Source organism: Panthera leo, chromosome A2 (genome assembly GCF_018350215.1).
Source record: "Panthera leo isolate Ple1 chromosome A2, P.leo_Ple1_pat1.1, whole genome shotgun sequence".
In the NCBI taxonomy this organism is placed as follows: Eukaryota; Metazoa; Chordata; class Mammalia; order Carnivora; family Felidae; genus Panthera; species Panthera leo.
In genome coordinates, this window is record NC_056680.1 from 161,876,306 (window position 1) to 161,896,500 (window position 20,195).

Sequence of the window (20,195 nt, forward strand, 5' to 3'; positions counted from 1 at the left end):
GCTGCTCCCCAAGCCGTGTGGGCCTTTATGTCTCTGCCCCCAGCCCTCCACCTGCGGGCACCGCCCAGTCCCCCTTGCTAAGCCCGGGCGCCCTGGCCTCAGCCATCACTTCCTTTTCTTCTCCTTTGCCAGCTTGGCCTCCTCAGCATCCTGGTCCTTGCTGAGCTTTAGCCTCTTCTTGCCCAGTGGGGTCTTGAAGTACCAATCCTGGGTGGGAGGAAGAGGGGGAGGGTAAGTGCAGCAGATCCACCCCTGCTGACCTGCCTCCTGACCTTGCCCTTCCCTAGCCACAGACGTGTCCTCAGCAGCCTTTTTCTCCTCTCTTCCCGAAGTCAGGCGTCCTGCTGGAGTCCTGGTTTCCCTTATTCACCCCCCCAACACTCCGGGCCACAGGGTCCGCCACTGCCGGGGCGAGCCCTCTGTCCTGTCCTCCCGCGGCCATCCTGCCACCCCGGGGGCACCGGCGGGCACTGACTGAGGTGGAGAAAGTGAGTGTCACCTGGTGCCAGGGCCAACCAAGGGCTCTTAACACACAGGTGGCACTTTCAGGCTCCTGCCCTTGAGGGAACCGGGTGAGCGGGTCCTGCCCATGTTTCCGTCCCTGAGATTTCTTGTTCCCTGCCCAGCTCAACTCCATGGGGGAGCAGAGGGAAGGATCTAAGGGGTGCTGTGGGCCTGGGGCTTCGGAGGGCTGACCCCTGGTTGTGCCGGCCCGAGACCCTCCCTCCTCCCCCTCCCCGTTCCCCCCACCCCTAAAACCTCACCTTCAGGGACTCCTCCTCTTCCCGGTACACCGGCTCCAGCTTCGCCAGATGCCCCAGGAACTCCGAGGCCACCAGGGGCCTCTTTGACAACTGTAGGACCCGCCGCTCGGTCAGCACTGATTGGACGGCTTGGTGGATGTGGCCGGGTGTGTACCCATCAGATACCTTGGCCAGGGCACTGATGTCCAGGCCCTGGGTCACGTGGACTCTGTGGGCCTCTATCATCTGCCTCCAGAGCACTGCAGACATTGGGGGAGGACACAGGGCAGGGAGAGGCAGTGAGTACCTCTGCCTATATTCGGAACCAGGCTTCTGGAGAGCAGCTCTCTGTTCATCGATGCCTCCCCTCCCAGGAACGTGAGAATCATCGTCTCCACTTAACACGAGGAAATGAGACGCTGAGGACTTAAGTGGCCGGCCCAGGACCTCGGAGCTGGGCCAGGGCCCGGGCCACTGGGCTGCTTGTCCAGCTGCCCTTCCAGAACATCTGGCCGTGGAGGCGAGGCCTCAGAACAGCTGTGGGGCTGGGAGGAAGGGCGAGGACGCTTTGGCGGGGGCGGGGGCGGGGGGGGGGTGGGCCTGGATCCCTTGTCTGGCCTGTCTCCACGTCACAGGACCTCACCGTAGCGAGAAGCATAATCGGGCCGCGGCACGAGGAGGATCCGTTCGAAGGTCCGGCACAGCCCCTGCATCTCCGCCAGCTGTGGCTGGTTGGTGGTCCCGATCAGCATCACACGGTCTCCCGGGTGCAGCAGTCGCAGGGCCTTGGCGAGATCCTTCTTTATTCGCTTCGGTTCCATCTGCTCGGGGTGAGAGGCCAGGGCGGGGGGTAAGGGGAGGGGGTTGAGACCTGGTGACTTCTAGGGGCTTCTGAGTTCTCTCAGAGGACACGCCCACGTTCAGCCTCACATGGGCCCCGGGAGGCGGCCAGGAGAGGCTCTCAGTCCTGCTTTAAGGATCAGGACAAGGCAGCGGGAGGACAGGGAACCTGTCCAAGGCCGCACGGTGAGCGAGGTCTGGCGCTGCCGTGAACAAGCCCGGGACCGCCAGCCTTGCCCGTGGCTCACGCGGCCACCCGGCTCCCCGCACCTCCTTCTCTTCTTTTGGGACCTTCTTATAGAAGTTCTTCTCGGCATTCCCGATCCAGATAACAGAGGGCTGTAAGAGTTGAGCCACCTGGACAGGTCAGGGAGTAAAAACCCGACGTCAGATGTCCCTGGGCAAGGGTCACCTACTTCCCCATCTGGACCAAGAGGGGGTCGGGGCTGGCCTTGAGTCTCCAGCCCCCACTTCCCACGCACTACCTGCCCCCCCCGCCACCGTCTCGGCCTGTTGCATTGTCCATCACAGCTCAGTGCGAACACAGCCCTCCCCCCCGCTGCCACCCCAGGGCTTCAGGTATCCGCAAGCTCCTAGCAGGGGGTGGGAGGGAAACCTCACCGGCTCCTGAAGCCACACCAAGTGGGCAGACGGGTGGCCTCCTAAGCATAAAGCCCACCCCGCCGTGTCGGCGCGGCCTGAGAACGAGAAACGCCCAAGTCGGGGGACCCAGACCTTAAAGACCATATGCACTATCATCTGCGCCCCGGTCTTGCCAGGATATTTGCCCTGCAGGTTGTCAGGTGACAGGTCAAACAGGTTGGCACCGGTTTCTGTGCACACGGCCTTGACCAACATCTTCTTCCCCGTGCCAGAGGGGCCCACCAGGAGGATGGAGCGGATGAGGGGAGCCATGGAGTGTATATCTGGGGAGCCTGAAGGAGGAAACAGGGGCCAGAGGCTGGCGGTAGACCGGCAGGGGGGTGGGGGTGGAGCCGCTGGGTAAGGTGAGGCCAGAGGCCGCAGGCTGGGTGGGGTGAAGTTCAGATCCTGGCTGCATTGCCTTCCCCGGGTTTCTGAGCCCTTGGCGGCCTCGCTGAGAGAGGCAGCCGGGATGGCTGCCAATGGTCTGCGGGGTCAGGAGGGGGCCTCTACCCCTGATGCCCACCCCCCCGCCCACCTCGACACCCTTTCTGTTTTCTGTACCGTCTCTTCCTACTTCTGGATTACGAAGGGGTGGAACTAAGGGGCATGTGACCCACCACTTCAGAAGGATCCTGGTCTTCCGGGAACGGGACAGACTATGAGAAATCACTTGGGGTCGGCTAAGGGGCCGGAAAAGTGGTCTCCTCGGTAGGTCAAGGGCCCGCATGACCTCTGGGGTGGCCCCATCTGGGTGCGGCCTCCAGCATGGGTCCACGGCACGGGGGACATGCCCACCTCAGCCCCCCTAACCTGCACCCAGTCTCCCCCTCGAGCCACCTGCCAGCATTGGCTCTTCCCTCTCCGCAGGGCATCTCACCAAGCCGAAGGACCGCGTACAAGGCCACGTTCTGTCGTATGTCAAACAGGGAAGGCATAGGCAACTTGTTGGCCAAACTCAGAGTGGATCCAAGATAGAGGTAGTCCCCTGGGGGCGGGGGGGGGGGGGACAGGCAGCCACCTGGTGAGTGCTACCCACCGGGGCGTTGCCGAGAGCCACTTGTGGAGAAGGCTCGCTGCACAGGGTGGTAGCTGGCTGTGGGAAAGGCCGTGGCCCGGGAGGAGGCGCTGGGGAGGGGTCTCACCAATGTAGTCTTTCAAGGCCACAGTCTGACTCTTCCTTAGGAAGCCAGAGACCACAAGCTCTTCAAACAGAGAGTCCAGGGTCCTGCAGAGGACGGCACAGAGGGGCCCCCGAGGACAAAGGGAGGTGGAGACAGAGACGAGTGGGAGGTACTACAGGCTCGAGGAGACAGGTGGCAGGGGCCTTGCGCCCCAAGCTGGGCTCAAAAATGCCCACGGTGCCACTGGCCAGCCGGCACACGAAGGAACAGCACCAACCCGCTGGCCCAGAAGGCAGCCGGCCCACAGCGGGTGCTCTGGGGGTTGAGTGGGGTGTGAGGAGGCCCAGGGCCCTCGGAGACACTCCCTCCGTCAGCCTGCTCACGGCCCAAAGTTCCATCACCCGAAACCCAGTGGTCTGGGCGACATATCACCGTCTTCCTAGAAACCACACTTAAGATGTACACACTCCCGGGGCGCCTGGGTGGCTCAGTCGGTTAAGCGGCCGACTTCGGCTCAGGTCACGATCTCACGGTCCGTGGGTTCGAGCCCCGCGTCGGGCTCTGGGCTGACGGCTCAGAGCCTGGAGCCTGCTTCCGATTCTGTGTCTCCCTCTCTCTGTGACCCTCCCCCGTTCACGCTCTGTCTCTCTCTGTCTCAAAAATAATAAACGTTAAAAAAAAAATTAAATAAAAAAAAGATGTACACACTCCCGTAGGCACTAGGGCGGCTGACGTCAATGTACCTGAGACTCATTTCACCCAAGACGTGAGTAGACAGGGGCCACTGACAAGGTGGAGGCCGGGGGCAGGTGGCTTTGGCAGGGACACAGTTGACTATGGCAAAGGTGGGAGGGAGGGCCGGGCGCGAGAACACTCTTCCACTCACGCCTGCCTCTGCACCATCCTGTTCAAAGCACTTTCTCGTGCTTCTACTTGATCCTCACGGCTCTCCCGTGAGTTTGGCAGGGCAGGTACTTGGTTGGGGAGGACAGGGAGCCAGAGAGGTTAAGTGGCTTTCTCTAGGTCCCACAGCAACAGAACCAGGCCCGGAAGTCAGACCTGTCCTGCACCGGGGCTTCCCCCCCCCCCGCCCCCCACCACAGTAAGGGTCTGCTACCTGTTTGGGGTCAGATCTTTTTCCTTCTTCTTCCCAGTTTTCTTCCCGGTCTTTTTCTGGTTGGAAACAAGCACACAGGCGATTGTCCTCTGTTCCTTGCCTCCCCCGCTGTGTGCATGTCCTCGTCCCAGCCTTAGCCCTCGGTCTTGCCTTCGGAGCCTTCAAGGCTCTCTCCTCCTCCCTGTCCACAGCCAGGCGCAGGTTCTTCAACTCTTGACGCATCAACTCATCCACCTGGGCGACAGCAGGGAGTGGGGGGGTGGGGGGGGTGGGCAGCGAGGGGCTGCAGAGGACGGGTGGGAGGGCCGCACCGAGACAGGGGCCGAGAGGAGGAGAGCTGCCTCAGAGAAGAACGAGACTGGCCCCTGGAAGTCAGCTCGGGTGGCCACCCACAACCTTCCTACACACTCTTCTGGAACCTTCAGGCCTTGCGTCCCTCCCCCTGCCCCTGCCCCTGTCCCCGTACCGGTCCGCACCCAATCCTAACCCACGTCCTGCTTACACGGGAGCCTTGCTCTCCAATGGGGAGAAGCTCCAGGATGCAGTCAACTGGCTTTCAGTTCAAGCCCCAGACCCACCCTTTAAAGTCTGTGTGACTTGAGCGGTTGCCTGTTTCCCGACGTCAGGAAAATCATGGCGCCTACCTCAGGGGTGTCAGAAAGATCACAGTGTCCACATGGCAGGAACCCTTTAAGGGCTGATGGGCATGCCGGTGGGCGAGACCCCAGCTCAGAGCCCCTGCCATTCCCCCTCCCACCCCAGTCTGCATCTGCACCCCAGGGAGAGAGGGGCTGGAGAGACACAGAGACACAGAGGACGGCAGGACCGAGAGGGACCAAGGTGGAGCTGGAAGGATACAGAAAAGGCAGCGCACAGAGGTTGCTACAGAAGAGGGGCAGGGGCAGGCTGGAGGACGGAGGGGGGCTGAGGGGAAGCGCATGAAGCATCCGGGGGCCCCGGTGGGGACACAGAGGAGGCCTGCAGGGAGGCCCCCAGCCCGCCCGCTCACCTGTATCCGGATCTCCTGCTCCACTTCCTTCCTCTTCTCCACCCGGAGCATCTCGGGGTCAAAACTCTGATTGGGGTGTACGCTCTCGTGCCGGCTCCCCCAGACAGCTGACCGAGGAGAGACGGACAGAGGAATGACGTTCAGAGTCCCGGGGCACGCACACGCTCCGGCACGCATGCGCGCATCGGCTCGCGCGTTCGCGCTCGCGCGCACTTGGCCAGGAACCTGCCCCCGGCTGGGACCTCCGTCCTCATGGGGCTGTCTGGCACCTGCTGCTACCCGGACCACAGAGGCCTGATCCCAAGGCCTCAGGATTCGGATCCAAAGTCATAAGGCATCGCCCACACCCCACACTTCTGTCCCCCTTCGGCATTCTCCCCTCGGCCTACGCCATTGCACCCCACACTGCCGCCTCATGGCCCACACAGCGTATGTCCACTTTCCCCAGGACCAAGGGTCACCCCAAGGCCCTGACAAGGCCTAGACACTCCTCCGCAGCCCCTTCCCCTCTTACTTATATACTCCTCGTGTGCGGCATTAATCACAGGTATAAATTTGGATGGTGAGACTTTCAGTATTGCGTCTGCTTCCTAGAATAGAAACATCATTTTATCTTGACCCCCCCCCCCCAAGACCTCTGGCCCTTATTCCCCTCAGACCAGCTTCTCACCAGGAGCTCCCTCAGACTCCCTTCCCCCTGCCCACTTGGTCCACACCTCCGGGAGGTGTCTTACCCCCTTCCTGGTCTTTGTTTCCTTCCCTTTCTTCTTCTTCTCTTTTTTCTCCTTTTCTTTTTCCTTATTTTTCTCTTGGTCCTTTTTTTTGCTCTCCTGGACCTGCGCCTCCAGTTCCATTTTCAGCTGTGATCAGTGACGGAAGAGGTTTCAGAGAAGACCAAGGGATTCGACGGGAGCAAAAGATTCCGGGCCGGAGACGGGGGTAGACGAGGGTCACGGGTGGGGGGCAGATAGCTGAGAGTCCAGAGATCTCACTGGGGTCCAGGAAAAAAGGGGCACCAGGTGAACAGGTGCTCTGATCCGAGCTGCTGCTCTTTCCTGGCCCATGGAGGCCGGGAGCCACAAAAGTCTCAGCAGACATGTTTTCTCTCCCTGGCCAAAGATGCCTTCTCCAGACACAGGCACCCGCTCCCCACCACGCAGTCTTGCTAGCTACCTATATTTCCTCCAGCCACGTCTGCCCTCACTGAGGCTGACCTTTCCCCCCGCCCCACCGCCACCCTCAGTTTATACTCAGGAGGCTCTATAACTTCAGACCCCCGCTACCACAAAAAGTCTCCTGTCCCCACTTATAGGGTACCTGTTCTGGAGTCTTGTCTGCAAAGATCAGGTAGGATCCACCTAAAGACTCATCTGGATAATCAGGGAATCGACCCGTAAGGGCACTAAGTGAACATAAAATGGTCAGAGAGATGGACAGGTGGGTGGATGGACAGAGGGATGGATGGGTGGATAGATGGATGGAGAGATGGGTGGATGGACAGTGGATGGGTGGGTGGATGGATGGATGGACGCACAGTGGATGGGTGGGTGGATAGATGGATGGATAGATGGGTGGACGGACAGTGGATGAGTGGGGGGATGGATAGATGGGTGGACAGACAGTGGATGGATGGATGGATGGATGGACGCACAGTGGATGGGTGGGTGGATAGATGGATGGATAGATGGGTGGACGGACAGTGGATGGGTGGGGGGATGGATGGATGGATAGATGGGTGGATGGACAGTGGATGGGTGGGTGGATGGATGGATGGACGCACAGTGGATGGGTGGGTGGATAGATGGATGGATAGATGGGTGGACGGACAGTGGATGGGTGGGGGGATGGATAGATGGATAGATGGGTGGACAGACAGTGGATGGATGGATGGATGGATGGACGCACAGTGGATGGGTGGGTGGATAGATGGATGGATAGATGGGTGGACGGACAGTGGATGGGTGGGGAGATGGATGGATGGATAGATGGGTGGATGGACAGTGGATGGGTGGGTGGATGGATGGATGGACGCACAGTGGATGGGTGGGTGGATAGATGGATGGATAGATGGGTGGACGGACAGTGGATGGGTGGGGGGATGGATGGATGGATAGATGGGTGGATGGACAGTGGATGGGTGGGTGGATGGATGGATGGACGCACAGTGGATGGGTGGGTGGATAGATGGATGGATAGATGGGTGGACGGACAGTGGATGGGTGGGGGGATGGATGGATGGATAGATGGGTGGACAGACAGTGGATGGGTGGGGGGATGGATAGATGGATAGATGAGTGGACAGACAGTGGGTGGGTGGATGGATGGATGGACGGACAGTGGATGGGTGGGTGGGTGGGTGAGTAGAAGAGTGGGTGAATGGACGGGTAGTTAAACAGAGGGAACGATGAGGAAAGAAAAAGGACTAGGGGGATAGAGAACAAGAGGGAAGGAACAGAGAGGTACAGATTAGAAAGGAGAGGTTCCTCAGGGGGCTTCCATGGTTGCTTTCCCCATATGGTTTTGGCATTTTCTCTTCCATCGGGGGAAATGAGAAGTCATGTGTAGAGATGGTCTTGTAGCTTGGGGGCCCCAGGTTGAAGTCAGGTGTGTACGCAGTGAGTGAGAGGGATGGGAGCGAGGAGAAAAGGGATCCGCCTGGACTAGAGCACAGAGCAGGTGTGGGGACGCTGTGCGGGGCAGGGAAAGAGGGATTGGTTGGGTCAGCTGAGGCTGGGGACACTGACCGGCACTCAATAAACCACTGTCGGATTTGGTCCTTCAGTTTCTCCTTTATGTCAGGTCCCTCTGTCTCTCTGAGAGAATCGTGAGTCTTCACCATCGCCAGCTGGAGCTCCTCCTCCTTCTCTATCTGGCAGAGCCTCCAGACATCGTCCCTGAGGCCAGCTTGGAACATGATACCCAAGCTTTCCACCTTGTTAGGCGAAGGGAGCTGGCGAAGAGGAGAAGAGGCCCAGGGTGTCAGGATTGGGAGGTGGGGGGGGGGGGGGCGGGCCCAGCCCCTGGCCTCAGGCACACACACCTGCCCCCCTCGCTCCCCAGCACACCCGCACACGTGAGGCCTTGCATACACGCCCACACGGAACAACGGGCAGGCCTGCAGCAGGAGAAATTGTGTTTAGAGCCAAAACTCGCCTGTGTAAATTACTCTGATAATGAGTTCGCTAGATGCATCTGGGCCGGCCCCCCTGCCCGCTCCCCCCCCCCCAGCACACCCTCCCCTGTGAGCCTCCGGCCCCAGCCCCCACCCACACCCCCGCCCCAGCGGCCCGTGTTGGCAGCCGCTCTCGCAGCCACTTTCCCGCCTCATTGGCTCCCAAATGTATTTTAAATATCACTCTGCGCAGAGACAATTACTGAAAACGCTGAGCTCACACTGTTGATGGGCCCGGGCGGCCAGGCTCATTCCTCACCCACCACCATGCCATGCCCCCCACCTCCCCCCAAGGCCTGACCCTGGCCTCCCCTCTGCCCGCTCTTGCCTCCCGGGGGCCCTGCTCTCCAAACCCCCAAGTCTGACCTCCACTCCCCTGCGGTGCCCTCTGGACCCTCCCTCCTTCTGAAGACCCCAAGCCTCCGGGAAGAGCCACCCCAGGCTTTGTCTCTGATCCCTTTGGGGCCCCGGCCCCTCCCCAACTCCCTTTATCAGGAGGCCTTCACAGCCTCTGCACATTGCAAAGCCCACTCTCAGGAAGCCTCACCCCCACCAGGGCCTTCCTTTCCTAAGTCAGCAGAGACTAGCCCGATGTAAAATCCATCAGAGAGCAGAGGCCTCTCAAGGAGTGGGGCCTGCTCACCCTGCCTGTCCACACACGCTGGGGGCTGACCCTGTAACCACCCACACTGCCCCACCGGGCACACCCTTTCCCATGTACACGGGTAACACTCAGCTCTAGTCCCTGCATAGCAGAGGAGAAGCCAGTCTGGGCCCCCGCAGAACGAGTGGGGGAGACTGTGGCCCGAAACACTGTGCTGTGAAAGGGATGTGGCCTCCGTCCCACCTTGGCCCTCACGGTTCTCCCAGAGGCTGCAAGAGCCTGGGGCGGGGAGGGAGGCGATGCTCCCACTAGCCTTGTGGCCTCCTCCCTCTGCTGGGGCCGCTCACAACACCTCTCCTTCCAGCCAGGGGCACGAACGCGAGGTCCAGGATGCTCTGTGCTGCTATCGCTCACCCCACCCCACATTTGAGACCCTTCCACGGGTTTTGGAGAGGGAAAGGTGGCAAGGGATCCGGCTCGTTGGTGGCTTTCTGTTCCTTTGGCCTCTTTCGCGAGCCCTGAAGGATCCCTTAACCAGGGTCCGCAAGGCCTGAACCCCTCCGCCCATGCCAACCACAGTCCCGAGTGGAGGGAGGTGTGTGGGCGGTGAGGGTCTATGCAGGGCTGCACTCTGACAAAAAATAAGGGAGGGAACCCCACGCACCGGCCCACCTCGTGCTCTGGCCTGTGGCTGTGGCGAGGGGGGCACTTACCATGCCGATGAACTCCATCTCAGTTTGCCGGTCCTGCTGAGTGCGTTTCCTCTGCAGGTAACCTTTCCACACCTGGGGGGACACAGGGGCCCAGACACTCCCATGCTGCATTTCTGCAGGGACGTGGCTCGTGCCATCAGCCTCCAGGGGGAAGCACCAGCCACTCCCAAGGAAAAGTCTGGTTGGGGAGTTTGGGGGTAGGAGGTGGGTGAGGACTGCTGGGGAGGACACCTCCCAGGGCAGCCCGCAGGCAAGCAGGGGCTTCCCAGAACATGGTGGGGCTGGTGTGCACCCACACAGTCAAGCCCCAAGCTTCTGCTTCCCCGGGGCCCTGAGGGATTCCCTCCTTCTCAGTCCTGCCTTCTGATCTGCCGTATCTCTTGACACGGACCTCAAAGGCCACCTTCTCCGGGAAGCACCCCCCGCTCTACCTCTCTGGATTCCCACAGCATTTGGAATACCTACTTGATTCCCCCCCCCCCAGGCACATAGACATCAGCGCTGTAAGGACTGTGGAGCTCCCCTGATTAATTACTACATTTTTGACACAAAGAAACTGAGGCTAGAGACAGGATGTGGCCTCTCTCGGGTCCAAGAGCCCATGAGGGCCGAGCTGAGACGGGACCAGGTTTCCTGACTCCTTGCCCAGGGCTCTTCTCCCAGGCCTCCAGCTGCTTGCTCACAGAGCCGAGGATAGCCCAGTACTTGGGGGGGGGGGGGCGCACTGGGCAGGGGGGAGGCAGCCTGTGCTTCACTTACTATGGATCCTTCTCCCCTAATTTTTTTTTAATGTTTATTTATTTTTGAAGGAGAGAGAGAGAGAGAGAGAGAGAGTGTGAGTGGGGGAAGGGCAGAGAGAGAGAGGGAGACACAGAATCCGAAGCAGGCTCCGGGCTCTGAGCTGTCAGCACAGAGCCGGAGGCGGGGCTCGAGCCCACAAACCACGAGATCATGACCTGAGCCGAAATTGGATGGATGCCCAACCGACTGAGCCACCCAGGCGCCCCCTTCTCCCCTAATTTTAACGATCCTTCTGTTTCTGGGGCTTTTATGATATCCCACTACGAGTCCTTTGGGGGACAGAGGTGTAGAATAAATAATAAACGAACAAGATACACACTTATTGACTGATTAGGTCCCTAGTTTTAGGATCTAGCCGCGGGGCAACAGAATCCAAGCTCCTGCACCTCTGCCCTCGGTTGGTGAGCCAGGCAGTCTTCCTGGAAGAGGGGACTCTACCCGGACCTTCCTCCTGGGTGCTGGGGGATTACCTTCTGAATGGTGACAGCTGCTTGGTCCTGACTGAACTTGTGCCAACCTTCCTCTCGAATCTTCCGATCCCGCTCCTCCTCTTTCCGAATTTCTCGCATGAAGATGGCTCGGAGCCGGCCTTGCCTGGCCCGCTCAGCCCTTTGCAGAAGGATTATGGCCTCGGTCCGGCGCAGTTCTGGAAAACGCTGGCCAGAACATAGGCAAAGGCTCAGGGGGAGATGAGAGAGGGCTTGTATTCAGGCTGGCAGCTGGGAGACTGTTCGCCAAAGGGCATGCTGGGGACGTGATCCTCCCAGGGCACGTAAGTGCCCCAGTCCTGTCCTCTATCTTGGTGTGAGAAGGTTTCAAGGAGCACAAGAGCGTCCTCGAAGCAGGCCAGGGATTACCCAAAGAGCGCTCGGAGGCAGCTACAGGGCAGGGGACCTCCTCTCTGTGTCTGGAGGACGGCATCTCTCTCCTGGGAGCGGGGTATGAGGGGAATCTGGGAGGGTGTCTCCCTGATTTACCTCCCTGGAGGTCACTGGCTCCATTCTCGACAGGATCTCTGCCAGCATCAGCTCCCGCTCCTTCAGAATGCTGGACTGCTCCAGCAGGAAGTATCTGGGGATTGGAACCTCCAGGTCTGCCTTTGGGGCGATAGCGGGGGAAGGAGGGTCAGGAATCAAAACCCAGGCCATCTGGCTGATCGGTCCCACTTTCAGCTGCTTACGCCGACCCTGGTGATGCTCTCCTTCATCCTAGAGCCCTGGGGTGGGAGATTTATGGGTCATGGGCAGATCCCCCCCGGAAGGTGATGCCTCTATCCCCCTGCTCCACGGTGTAACCAGAGCTGAGTTCTGGAGGGTCACGATAGGTGATGGGTAGTGGTTCCAATTCTGGCCGTGCGTCAGAATCACCTGAGGGGCTTGTTCAAAGGCTCAAGCCGATCAGTGGGTTTGAGCTGTGGTCGGAGATTCTGCATTTCTAACAAACGCCTAGGTGATGCCGCTGTGGCTGCTCCCAAGGACCACACTTCGAGAAGCAAGCCGGCAGGGGAGTCTCTTCGCCGATCCCCTGTGGCTGGTGGGTATTCCCAGCCTGACTCTTCTAGCCACCCCCTAGCTACTTAGTAGCGCGCACGCCCTCTCGCTGAAACCCTTCTCGCGATCAAACCCCAACCCGCTGATCTGCCCCACCCTCCTTCCGGGGCAGGGGTCCCAACCCCAGGGCCGTTCCGCGGCCGGTCGCGCTCCGGCCCCGCCCCGCCCCCTCCTGCCCCAGGTGGGGGAGGCGGGGCTGGGCGTCGCCGGAGGCGGGCGCTGGAGTGGGCGTGGCCCGCGCACCGTGGTGAACTTCAGGTCGTGCAGCACGCGGTCCAGGCGGTGGTATTCGCTCAGGTCCGCGCGCACCAGGTCGTCCTTGAGCTCCAGCACGCGGCCGGCCACGCTGTCCAGCAGGCGCCGCAGCAGCCGCCGCTTCTGCGGCTGCACCATCTGGTCATGGAGGGTGTCGAACCGGCGCAGCAGCCCCAGGTAGTGCAGGTAGAGCGACGAGAGCCTGTACTGGAACGACTGCCGTTCCCGGTCCGGCACGGGCTGGAGCAGGGGCTGCTCTTGGTCCAGCAGCTCCTGCAGGGCCACGTGGGAGGTGTCCCAGAGGCGTTGGTACGCTCTGGAGAGGAGGGGAGAGGAGGCAGCAGGCGTGGGGCGATCTGAGCCGTGGAAGAGTGGGGACAGTGGGGGAGGGGGGAGGGGGAGGGGCGCTGCTGTGCCTTGTGAGGAGTGCGAACTCGGGTTCCAGAGGTTAAGGTTACCCATGGGGCCAAGGTGGAGTTCGGCGAAGGGAGGAGTCGTCGGGGGCACTGGGGTGGTGATTACAGAGAACTCCTGCCCAGGCTTAGAGAAGGTGTGAGATTGGGATCACCGGGAGGGAGTCCGCTGGGGGATAAGCAAGGAGCTCCCAGTAAGGAAGGGGCCTCTGGGAGTCTGCAGTGGGTCCCTCCGGGGAGAGGGTGCGGCCCCGCCGAGGCTGCAAGGGTCTAGAATGGTGGGTGGGAAGTGGGGGTGAGGGATGAATGTGGAGAAGGTCTCTTCCCCTGATCCTGGAATAAGTAAACTAGTCCGAGGAAAGGCTGAAGAGGGGAAGCTGACCACAGGCCGGAGCAGCCAGGGTTGCTGTGTGAATGCCCCGGGGGCCCGGCCAGGGCTGGCCCAGCACAGAAAGCCCCTCTCCCCAGCATCCCTCCTCCCGGCCCACCTGCCCCAGCCTGACGGGACCAGGCGAGGCCCTTCGTTCTTTGCTTTCGAAAAGCCCTGGGTGCTCCACTCCTCCTCACTCACCCCTCAGACATGGTGCCCACTTCTCACACCGCCCTTGGTGAGCTGCTCATGCCATCCACACAACCGGTGGCTCCGCCTTGGCTCCACCCCACCCCGAAGGCCGGAACAGCCCGGTTTTAAGAGTTCTGTCCCATTGTCCCAGTGTTCTAAGGCTGTGAGGGGAGGGGACAGCAGGTGCAGGACTGGGGACGCTTAGGATGTTCTCGTCGCAAGCCTTGGGAGGCTCGAGCAGAGCGTGGGGTCAGCTGTGGCTACTTGTGAGACTCAAATAAAAGGGTGGTCACGATTTGAAGTCACCCCGTGAGCTGTGAGGCTCTGGCGTTCATTTTTCCAGCCGTACTTCTCAGCTGGAGGAAGCCTGTGTGCCTGAACCCAGAGCCAGTGGTTCGTGTGAACTATGCCAGTGGAAAGATCGACATTAGAAGGGGTAGGTGAGACCCGGTGGTCTTTGGGGGCTCACTTTGAGCCATCTGCGGGTCACCCCGTCGCCGTTACGGGCTCAGGAGGCCATTATTCGGAAAGTACAAACAGAGTCAGCTGGGGGTGACTTTTTTGATTCAGGGTTAAGTAGGGACTTACGAATAAATACACGAGGCCCAGGGCCAAGGAAAGGGGGAGAAAGGCGACAGCAGCAAAGAGGAGCTAGGGACGAGGAGTTGTGGGGGCTTTAATGTACACGCAAGTTACCCGAGATCTTGTCGAAAATTCCACGATCTGAGTTGGGTCTCTGAGTCACAGGTTAGCAAGGTATGGAACACAGTGGGAATGGGGGACAGCGAAGGCTCGGGGGCCAGATGCCCTGGGCTCCCCCCGTTTCTAGCTGTGGGACTAAGACGTGGGTGATGGGTTCTCTTCTCATGGCATCTGCACGTTAGGCTGCAACTCTGTATGAGAAAACGTGTGTGAAGAATGTAGACCTGTGCCCCAACGTCAGCCCTTCTTACATGGCTGTTCGGTACGTGAAGTTGAAGGTGACAACCTGTATCTATCCAGTTGCAAAGGGGCGACAAAGGATTTTGGACTTGCTCGCTAAATGCAACCCCTCGAGCCCCAGGCCCTCCACACAGCTTGGGAGAGGATTGGTGGGTCGCATGCCCACAAGGTAGAGCAGAGGCCAAACGAGAAAAAGCAAGCGTGGCCGAACGTTCGTTGGTGAATCTCAGCGAAGGACATACAAGGGGCCGTTGTACTTTCTCGCAATCCTTCGGCATGTTTGAGATTTTTCGACGTAAAATTTGGGAAGAAAAGAGGAGCCCCAGATACTCCTACCAATTTGTTCTGAAAACACGAGGGGAAAATAAAAACATCCTATAGGTCCCGGCAGGTTATGGAGATGCCTTCCGTTTTATATCCAGGATTTGAAAAGTAGGCTTGTTCCAGTTTTTAGCCGTGAGAAGTGACAATGCCCTTGCCCCACATCACACCTCCCCTTTTCAAAAAATTTTTTTAATTTTTTTTTAACGTTTATTTATTTTTGAGACAGAGAGAGACAGAGCATGAACAGGGGAGGGGCAGAGAGAGAGGGAGACACAGAATCGGAAGCAGGCTCCGGGCTCTGAGCCGTCAGCCCAGAGCCCGACGCGGGGCTCGAACTCACGGACCGTGAGATCAGGACCTGAGCCGAAGTCGGACGCTTCACCGACCGAGCCACCCGGGCGCCCCACACCTCCCCTTTTCAAATGACCACAGTGTGCGGGAGCAGTTCACCCTTTATTAACGTTAGGTCCTGGGTCACTTGGAGCTGGTGTACTTGGTGACCGCCTTGGTGCCCTCGGACACGGCGTGCTTGGCCAGCTCCCCGGGCAGCAGCAGGCGCACGGCCGTCTGGACTTCCCGGGAGGTCAGTGTGGTTCGGCCCGAGTACTGGGCCAGCCGGGCAGCCTCGCCAGCCAGCCGTTCAAACACATCGTTCACAAACGAATTCATGATGCTCATGGCCTTGGAAGAGATGCCAATGTCAGGGTGCACCTGGGGAAGCAGCAAGACCGTTCTGTTAGCGAGGAGGCTCCGCCCGACCCCGCCAGCCCCAGCCCCGAGTTCGGGACTGCAGGAAGCTGGAGGCAGGACCGCGAGGCTGCCTCACCAGCCTCTTGCCAGAGGCCAAGCCCGGGAGGTAGGGATTTGGTTTTTTACTACCACATCCGAGTGAAAAGTTTTTCCCACCGGTAGGACGTAATGCGATTAAGGTCCTCGTATGAGCACATGGGAGCATCAGTCTTTGACAAATGGGATCAGTTACACAGCATTTTGCTTTTCTCATTTAATGCATTCGCATAGTGTTACTCCTCGAGGTGACGTTCCCAGGGGTGAGACAGACCGCCGCCGGGCCCAAGGGTTTACGCGCCTCACTTGGCGGACTGTCACATTACATTCCAGAGGACGCACTCATGTGACGCAGCCTCAGCACCAGACTAGGAGTTAGGACACCAGGGTTCTGCGGCCGGACGGTGAATCACCGGAGGACCTCAGATTAAGGCACTCTCCTCTGGGCCTCAGTTTCCTCCTCTGTCACACCAGCTTTTGAGCTAGATGATCTCCAGTCAAACCGGCGGTAGGGGCCCGATAACAACCCTGACGTGTGACCAGGCAGACAGCAAGTGTTTCCCTGGGAGGTGGGAGAGACGAGACGAGCGGCGACGTCCATCAAGCCGATGGTGGACACGGAAGCGGAACGCAGGCTCTCGCCGCCGCCACTGGTTGCCACGGACAGCACGGGATCGGAGCCTAAGCCCCTTGTGTCGTCATCACATCGTTTTCCCCTTGGGGCTGAGGGGCGTAACAGTTAAGTTTCACAGGAGCGAGGGTAACTCACTCGGCAGCTCTCCTTCGCGCGTGCAATCCAGGGCCAACACTTGTTTCTGAGCCCCAAGGTCGGCTGAGCCGCAGGGCTCCCGGACGCTCCCAGCCCCACTTCCTTCAGGGTGCCAGAGTCTGTCCTCCGCTGCCGCCCCTTTGGCCAGCCCACGCCAGTGTTGGTCCCCCCCCCCCCCACCCGGCCCCACAAAAGCATTCCCAGAGACCCCGGGGCGTCAGGTCACCGAAACTGCTAACGGGATCTAGATTCTAGGACCTGCTCGGACAAAGCAGTGAGACTCGGGCGGGTCGGGGAGGCTCAGGGCAGGCAAGACCGCTGTGCTGCCTGCTCCTGGCCCCGCTGAGTGGGCCAGAGGCTTCGAGACCAGGGTGCCTCGTGTCCTAGACACACTGTTGTTGGGTGCCCACTGATGCCCCCCAAATACCCGTCAGTGTGCAAATGCCAGGAGTGGGTGCTTCTCCTGGGTGCTCTGGTAGGCCGCATGAACAGACAGCATTCGGAGCACCTGGGGGTTAAGAGGCGCGACCGGCGGGAAGTACGCGAGGGGCCTGCTCAGGGCCGGGGGGCCTGACTGCTGCTGCTGTCAGGTCATGGGGCTCAGTCAGTGCTTTGCGCCTTTACGGACCTTAGTTCCTCATCTGTACAGTAGGCCGGTCCCTCAGCCCCTCGGTGACCGAGTGCTGTGGGGCTGGAAGGCCTTGCCCGAGACCTCAGCTCGCACGCACCGCTCCCTGCTCCCGGCCACCACCGACTAGCGCCTCTGGTTTGTACCATGATGCGCCCGGCACGTGATCGTCCTTCAGCTCCACACTTTCGTACGGTCTTGCCTTTTACTTACGTCCCTCCTGACGCTCCGCAGAAGCGTTTGGTCCGTCCAGAGCCCCGTAAGCTTCCGGATTGTGGCGGCGTGCTTTAAGTGTCTCTGGCACATCACAGGTGCACGACAGATACTGGGAGGCTGTGGGGACCTCTGAGATCGAGTGCGGCCACTTCACAAGGGGCACGGTGTGCCTGAGGCCCCTCCCCTCAGTGCCGGGGGGAAACGGAGTACGACTCTGTCCGGTCGTACTCGGCACACACACACGCGCGCGTGCGAGCTCCCCACTCTCACCTGCTTTAGCACCTTGTAGATGTACATCGAGTAGGTCTCCTTGCGCCGGCTGCGCTTTTTGGACTTCTTGTCGCCAGAACTACGGCCCCTCCGGCCCCCCGACGGCTGCTGCTGTCCATGCTCTGCGCTCATCCTCCTGCCCTTCCTAACAGCCGCCTCCTGCTCCTTGGGGGACTTTTATGGGGTCAGCTGCCCACCAGGTGGGGCTGGGGGCCAGCACCTGGGGTGGAGGGGGTGGGCGGGGAGGAGCTTGGCCCATCCCGATCCAGAACATGCTCTGGGTTAATCTTGAAGGAGACTGATAGCTCCCGGCTCTCCCCCAAGTGATTTCCTGTCTCTGAATAAGAAGCCCTCCCACCCCCCACCGTCTCCTCCCCCACCTGATCATCTCCCAGTGTATTACACACTTGTTAAGAGTTCACACACCACCAGACCACGCCATGAGATCACTCTGCAACCACTGTGCTCGGCTGACTCGAAATGCAGGGGAGTGGCAGGAGGAACACAGGGCACCCCACCACCCCGCTGCCCCCAGAGCCCTGCAACACAGCCAAAGAGGCCAGAGTGACTCGCATGAAACAGAGAAGGGAAGGGCTAAAGAGGGGGTGTAGGGACAGAGCTCAGAAAAGAAAAACGAGTGAGGGCCGTAGGAGCCGAAGGGCTGCACGGAAGGAGTGGGGATTTGAAGCTGGTCTTGTAGGGTGGGCACAGTTTAAGTGGGGAGAACTGGTCCCCAGAAAGACAAAGCAGGGTGGAATCAATGCGTGCTGAGTACAGTGAGGCTTGGAAGGCAGGCAGAAATGGAGCAGAACCCGAGCCCGGACCAGATGTGGGCAGCAGGGAACCACAGGCTGGGAGGGCGCGGCAGGGAGCGGGTGGGGTGGACTGGAGGAGCCAGAGCCGAGAAACGCTGTCTGCTCTCCATAAAGCAGGTGAAGTGGGCTCCCTGTGGAGGTTTGCTGCACAGGGAAGAAAAAGGCGGCTGTTAAACGGAGGAGTTCTCGCTTTGCCCCTATGTGTGAACAGTGTTTCAGGTCCTTAAGAGAACTTGTGATTACAGAAACCTGGTGCGACATGGGAACCACAGGCCGGGAGGGAAAGAGGGTTTTCCCAATCAAGAGGAGGTGGGGCAGAGCAGCAAAGACGAGCATCACCTGTCAGCGGGCGAGAGGGCAAGCCTGAGCGGCGCCCACCTCCCCAACCTCACCTGTTCACCTACCTCCCAACATCCGGCTGCCTCTTGCACGCTAAGGTTTAAGAGGACCGGAGGGCAATTCATAATCCGCAACAAAGCACTACTTTTAGGCCTTGGTAGAGAGATCGTATACAGTGGGCTTTTTAAGCATCCTCCAAGTTTTTGAAACTTTGGCTTGCTTTTTTTGGGGGGGAGGGCGGGGGAGAGACAACCTGTAGCCTATTTCGATTCCTCCACTTCTGAAGCCTCAGCACCTCAAGGCTACGGTGGAGACCGAGGGATTTCAAGGGGAGTTCCTGCCAACACACCCGGGCGCTCCCTTGGCCGAAGAAGCGGAAGCTCTCACCTCCGTTCCCCTCATTCCAGCAGCTCATTCTTGAGGCCATCCTCCCCGCTACCCAAGTCTCTGGACACTCAGGGCAGACAGACTTAGGCTATTTTGCTCCGGGTCCCACGAGAGGCACGAAGCCACAAAGCCAGGCTCAGGGCTGGAGGGCAGAGGAGGAGTCCTAGCCTCACCCCGGCCTCGGCCGTCCAGGGCTCAGCTGCAGCTTCTCACGTCACGTTCACCCTTACTGTCCCTTTTCCCCGGGGACGCTCTTGGACTTCAGGGCCACCTGAGGTCCTATTCACCTTTCAAGTTCGAGTACCAATCCTGCCTTTCCGGACTCACAAGAACTTCCCTCCCTTCCGAACCCTTCTGTGTTTCCCAACAAGTCACAGTTGAGCCTCTGATTTATGCCCGGTCTCGTTCGCTAGTCATCGTTGGCTTCCCATTAGATCGTGAGCTCCTTGGGGGTTTGGACACCACCTGGGACTTTGTTTTGGGTGGACCGTCTCAGATGTACTGTAATGAGCACTGAAAAGTCACGGCTGTGTATGTTTCCCCACAGGGCCGGCCGCTGAGGCCTCAGAGGTGATGAAGCCACACCAGTAATAAGGGGCACTGGTGTCCCTGGTGAACAAGGGCTGCGGATGCTTGTCAAGTTCAGACAGACCACGCAGAGCTCTGGGTTGGAAGTAAATTAGACCATGCTAACAAAAATTAAGGCTGAGAATAGGCAAAATAACAAAACTTCCTCATCCCACCCAGGAACGGTGGCTCACGAACCCGTGTGAGATGCAGACTCCCGTTTCATCTCTCTCACCCACCAGATGGCATCAGTAGGGCAGCGCCCGGGGATCTGCAGTTTAACAAGCACCCCCACCCCCACCCCCGCTGCCCCAAGTGCTGTGGTAGAGGCTGCAGCAGGGGAGCCTCCGACCACCCTGAAAAACACATTCCAGGAGAGTGGTTCTCAAAGTTCGGCCCCCAGACAAGCAGCATCAACAGCTCCTGGAAGCATGTTGGAAATGTTTTACTTCCTGGTCTCACCCCGGACCTACTGAATCAGAAACCCTGAGGCAAGACCCGGTGACCTGTGATACCAAATGAGTCTTCCAGGTGGTTCTGATGTGTGTGTCGTGAGGCAATGGCCTAAGAAAAGGCAGAATTTCAATCAAAGGAAGGAGAGAGTTAC

General features: G+C 59.6%; 2 protein-coding genes across 2 annotated transcripts; both read right to left on the bottom strand.

The window, feature by feature from the left end:
* On the bottom strand, positions 1 to 13,655 carry IQCA1L (IQ motif containing with AAA domain 1 like). The gene is made up of 19 exons (XM_042927109.1): positions 13,555 to 13,655; positions 12,559 to 12,886; positions 11,743 to 11,862; positions 11,236 to 11,421; positions 9,965 to 10,036; positions 8,220 to 8,425; positions 6,793 to 6,877; positions 6,210 to 6,335; positions 5,990 to 6,065; positions 5,476 to 5,582; positions 4,617 to 4,700; positions 4,467 to 4,522; positions 3,371 to 3,453; positions 3,106 to 3,213; positions 2,319 to 2,518; positions 1,854 to 1,940; positions 1,387 to 1,564; positions 765 to 1,003; positions 1 to 207 (listed from the first exon to the last, which is right to left on the bottom strand). Exons 1-19 carry the CDS (start codon positions 13,563 to 13,565, stop codon positions 106 to 108), a joined length of 2,454 nt encoding a protein of 817 aa, XP_042783043.1. The 5' UTR covers positions 13,566 to 13,655; the 3' UTR covers positions 1 to 105.
* Positions 13,656 to 15,285: 1,630 nt separating this feature from the next.
* LOC122213015 (histone H2B type 2-E1) lies at positions 15,286 to 17,612 on the bottom strand. Its single transcript, XM_042927114.1, has 2 exons — positions 17,481 to 17,612; positions 15,286 to 15,522 (listed from the first exon to the last, which is right to left on the bottom strand). Exons 1-2 carry the CDS (start codon positions 17,610 to 17,612, stop codon positions 15,286 to 15,288), a joined length of 369 nt encoding a protein of 122 aa, XP_042783048.1.
* Between the last annotated feature and the right edge of the window lie 2,583 nt (positions 17,613 to 20,195).

What these genes read in the sequence shown, in the direction of transcription:
- IQCA1L (XM_042927109.1), bottom strand. An exon ending in GAGCCTTGAAGGCTCCGAAG is followed by an intron (nt 4,523 to 4,616) that starts GCAAGACCGAGG and finishes GTTTCCAACCAG; the next exon opens with AAAAAGACCGGGAAGAAAAC. An exon ending in GTACGCGGTCCTTCGGCTTG is followed by an intron (nt 2,519 to 3,105) that starts GTGAGATGCCCT and finishes TTCCTCCTTCAG; the next exon opens with GCTCCCCAGATATACACTCC.
- LOC122213015 (XM_042927114.1), bottom strand. Translation starts at nt 17,612, where the DNA reads ATGAGCGCAGAGCATGGACAGCAGCAGCCGTCGGGGGGCCGGAGGGGC. An exon ending in TCTACAAGGTGCTAAAGCAG is followed by an intron (nt 15,523 to 17,480) that starts GTGAGAGTGGGG and finishes CTGCTTCCCCAG; the next exon opens with GTGCACCCTGACATTGGCAT.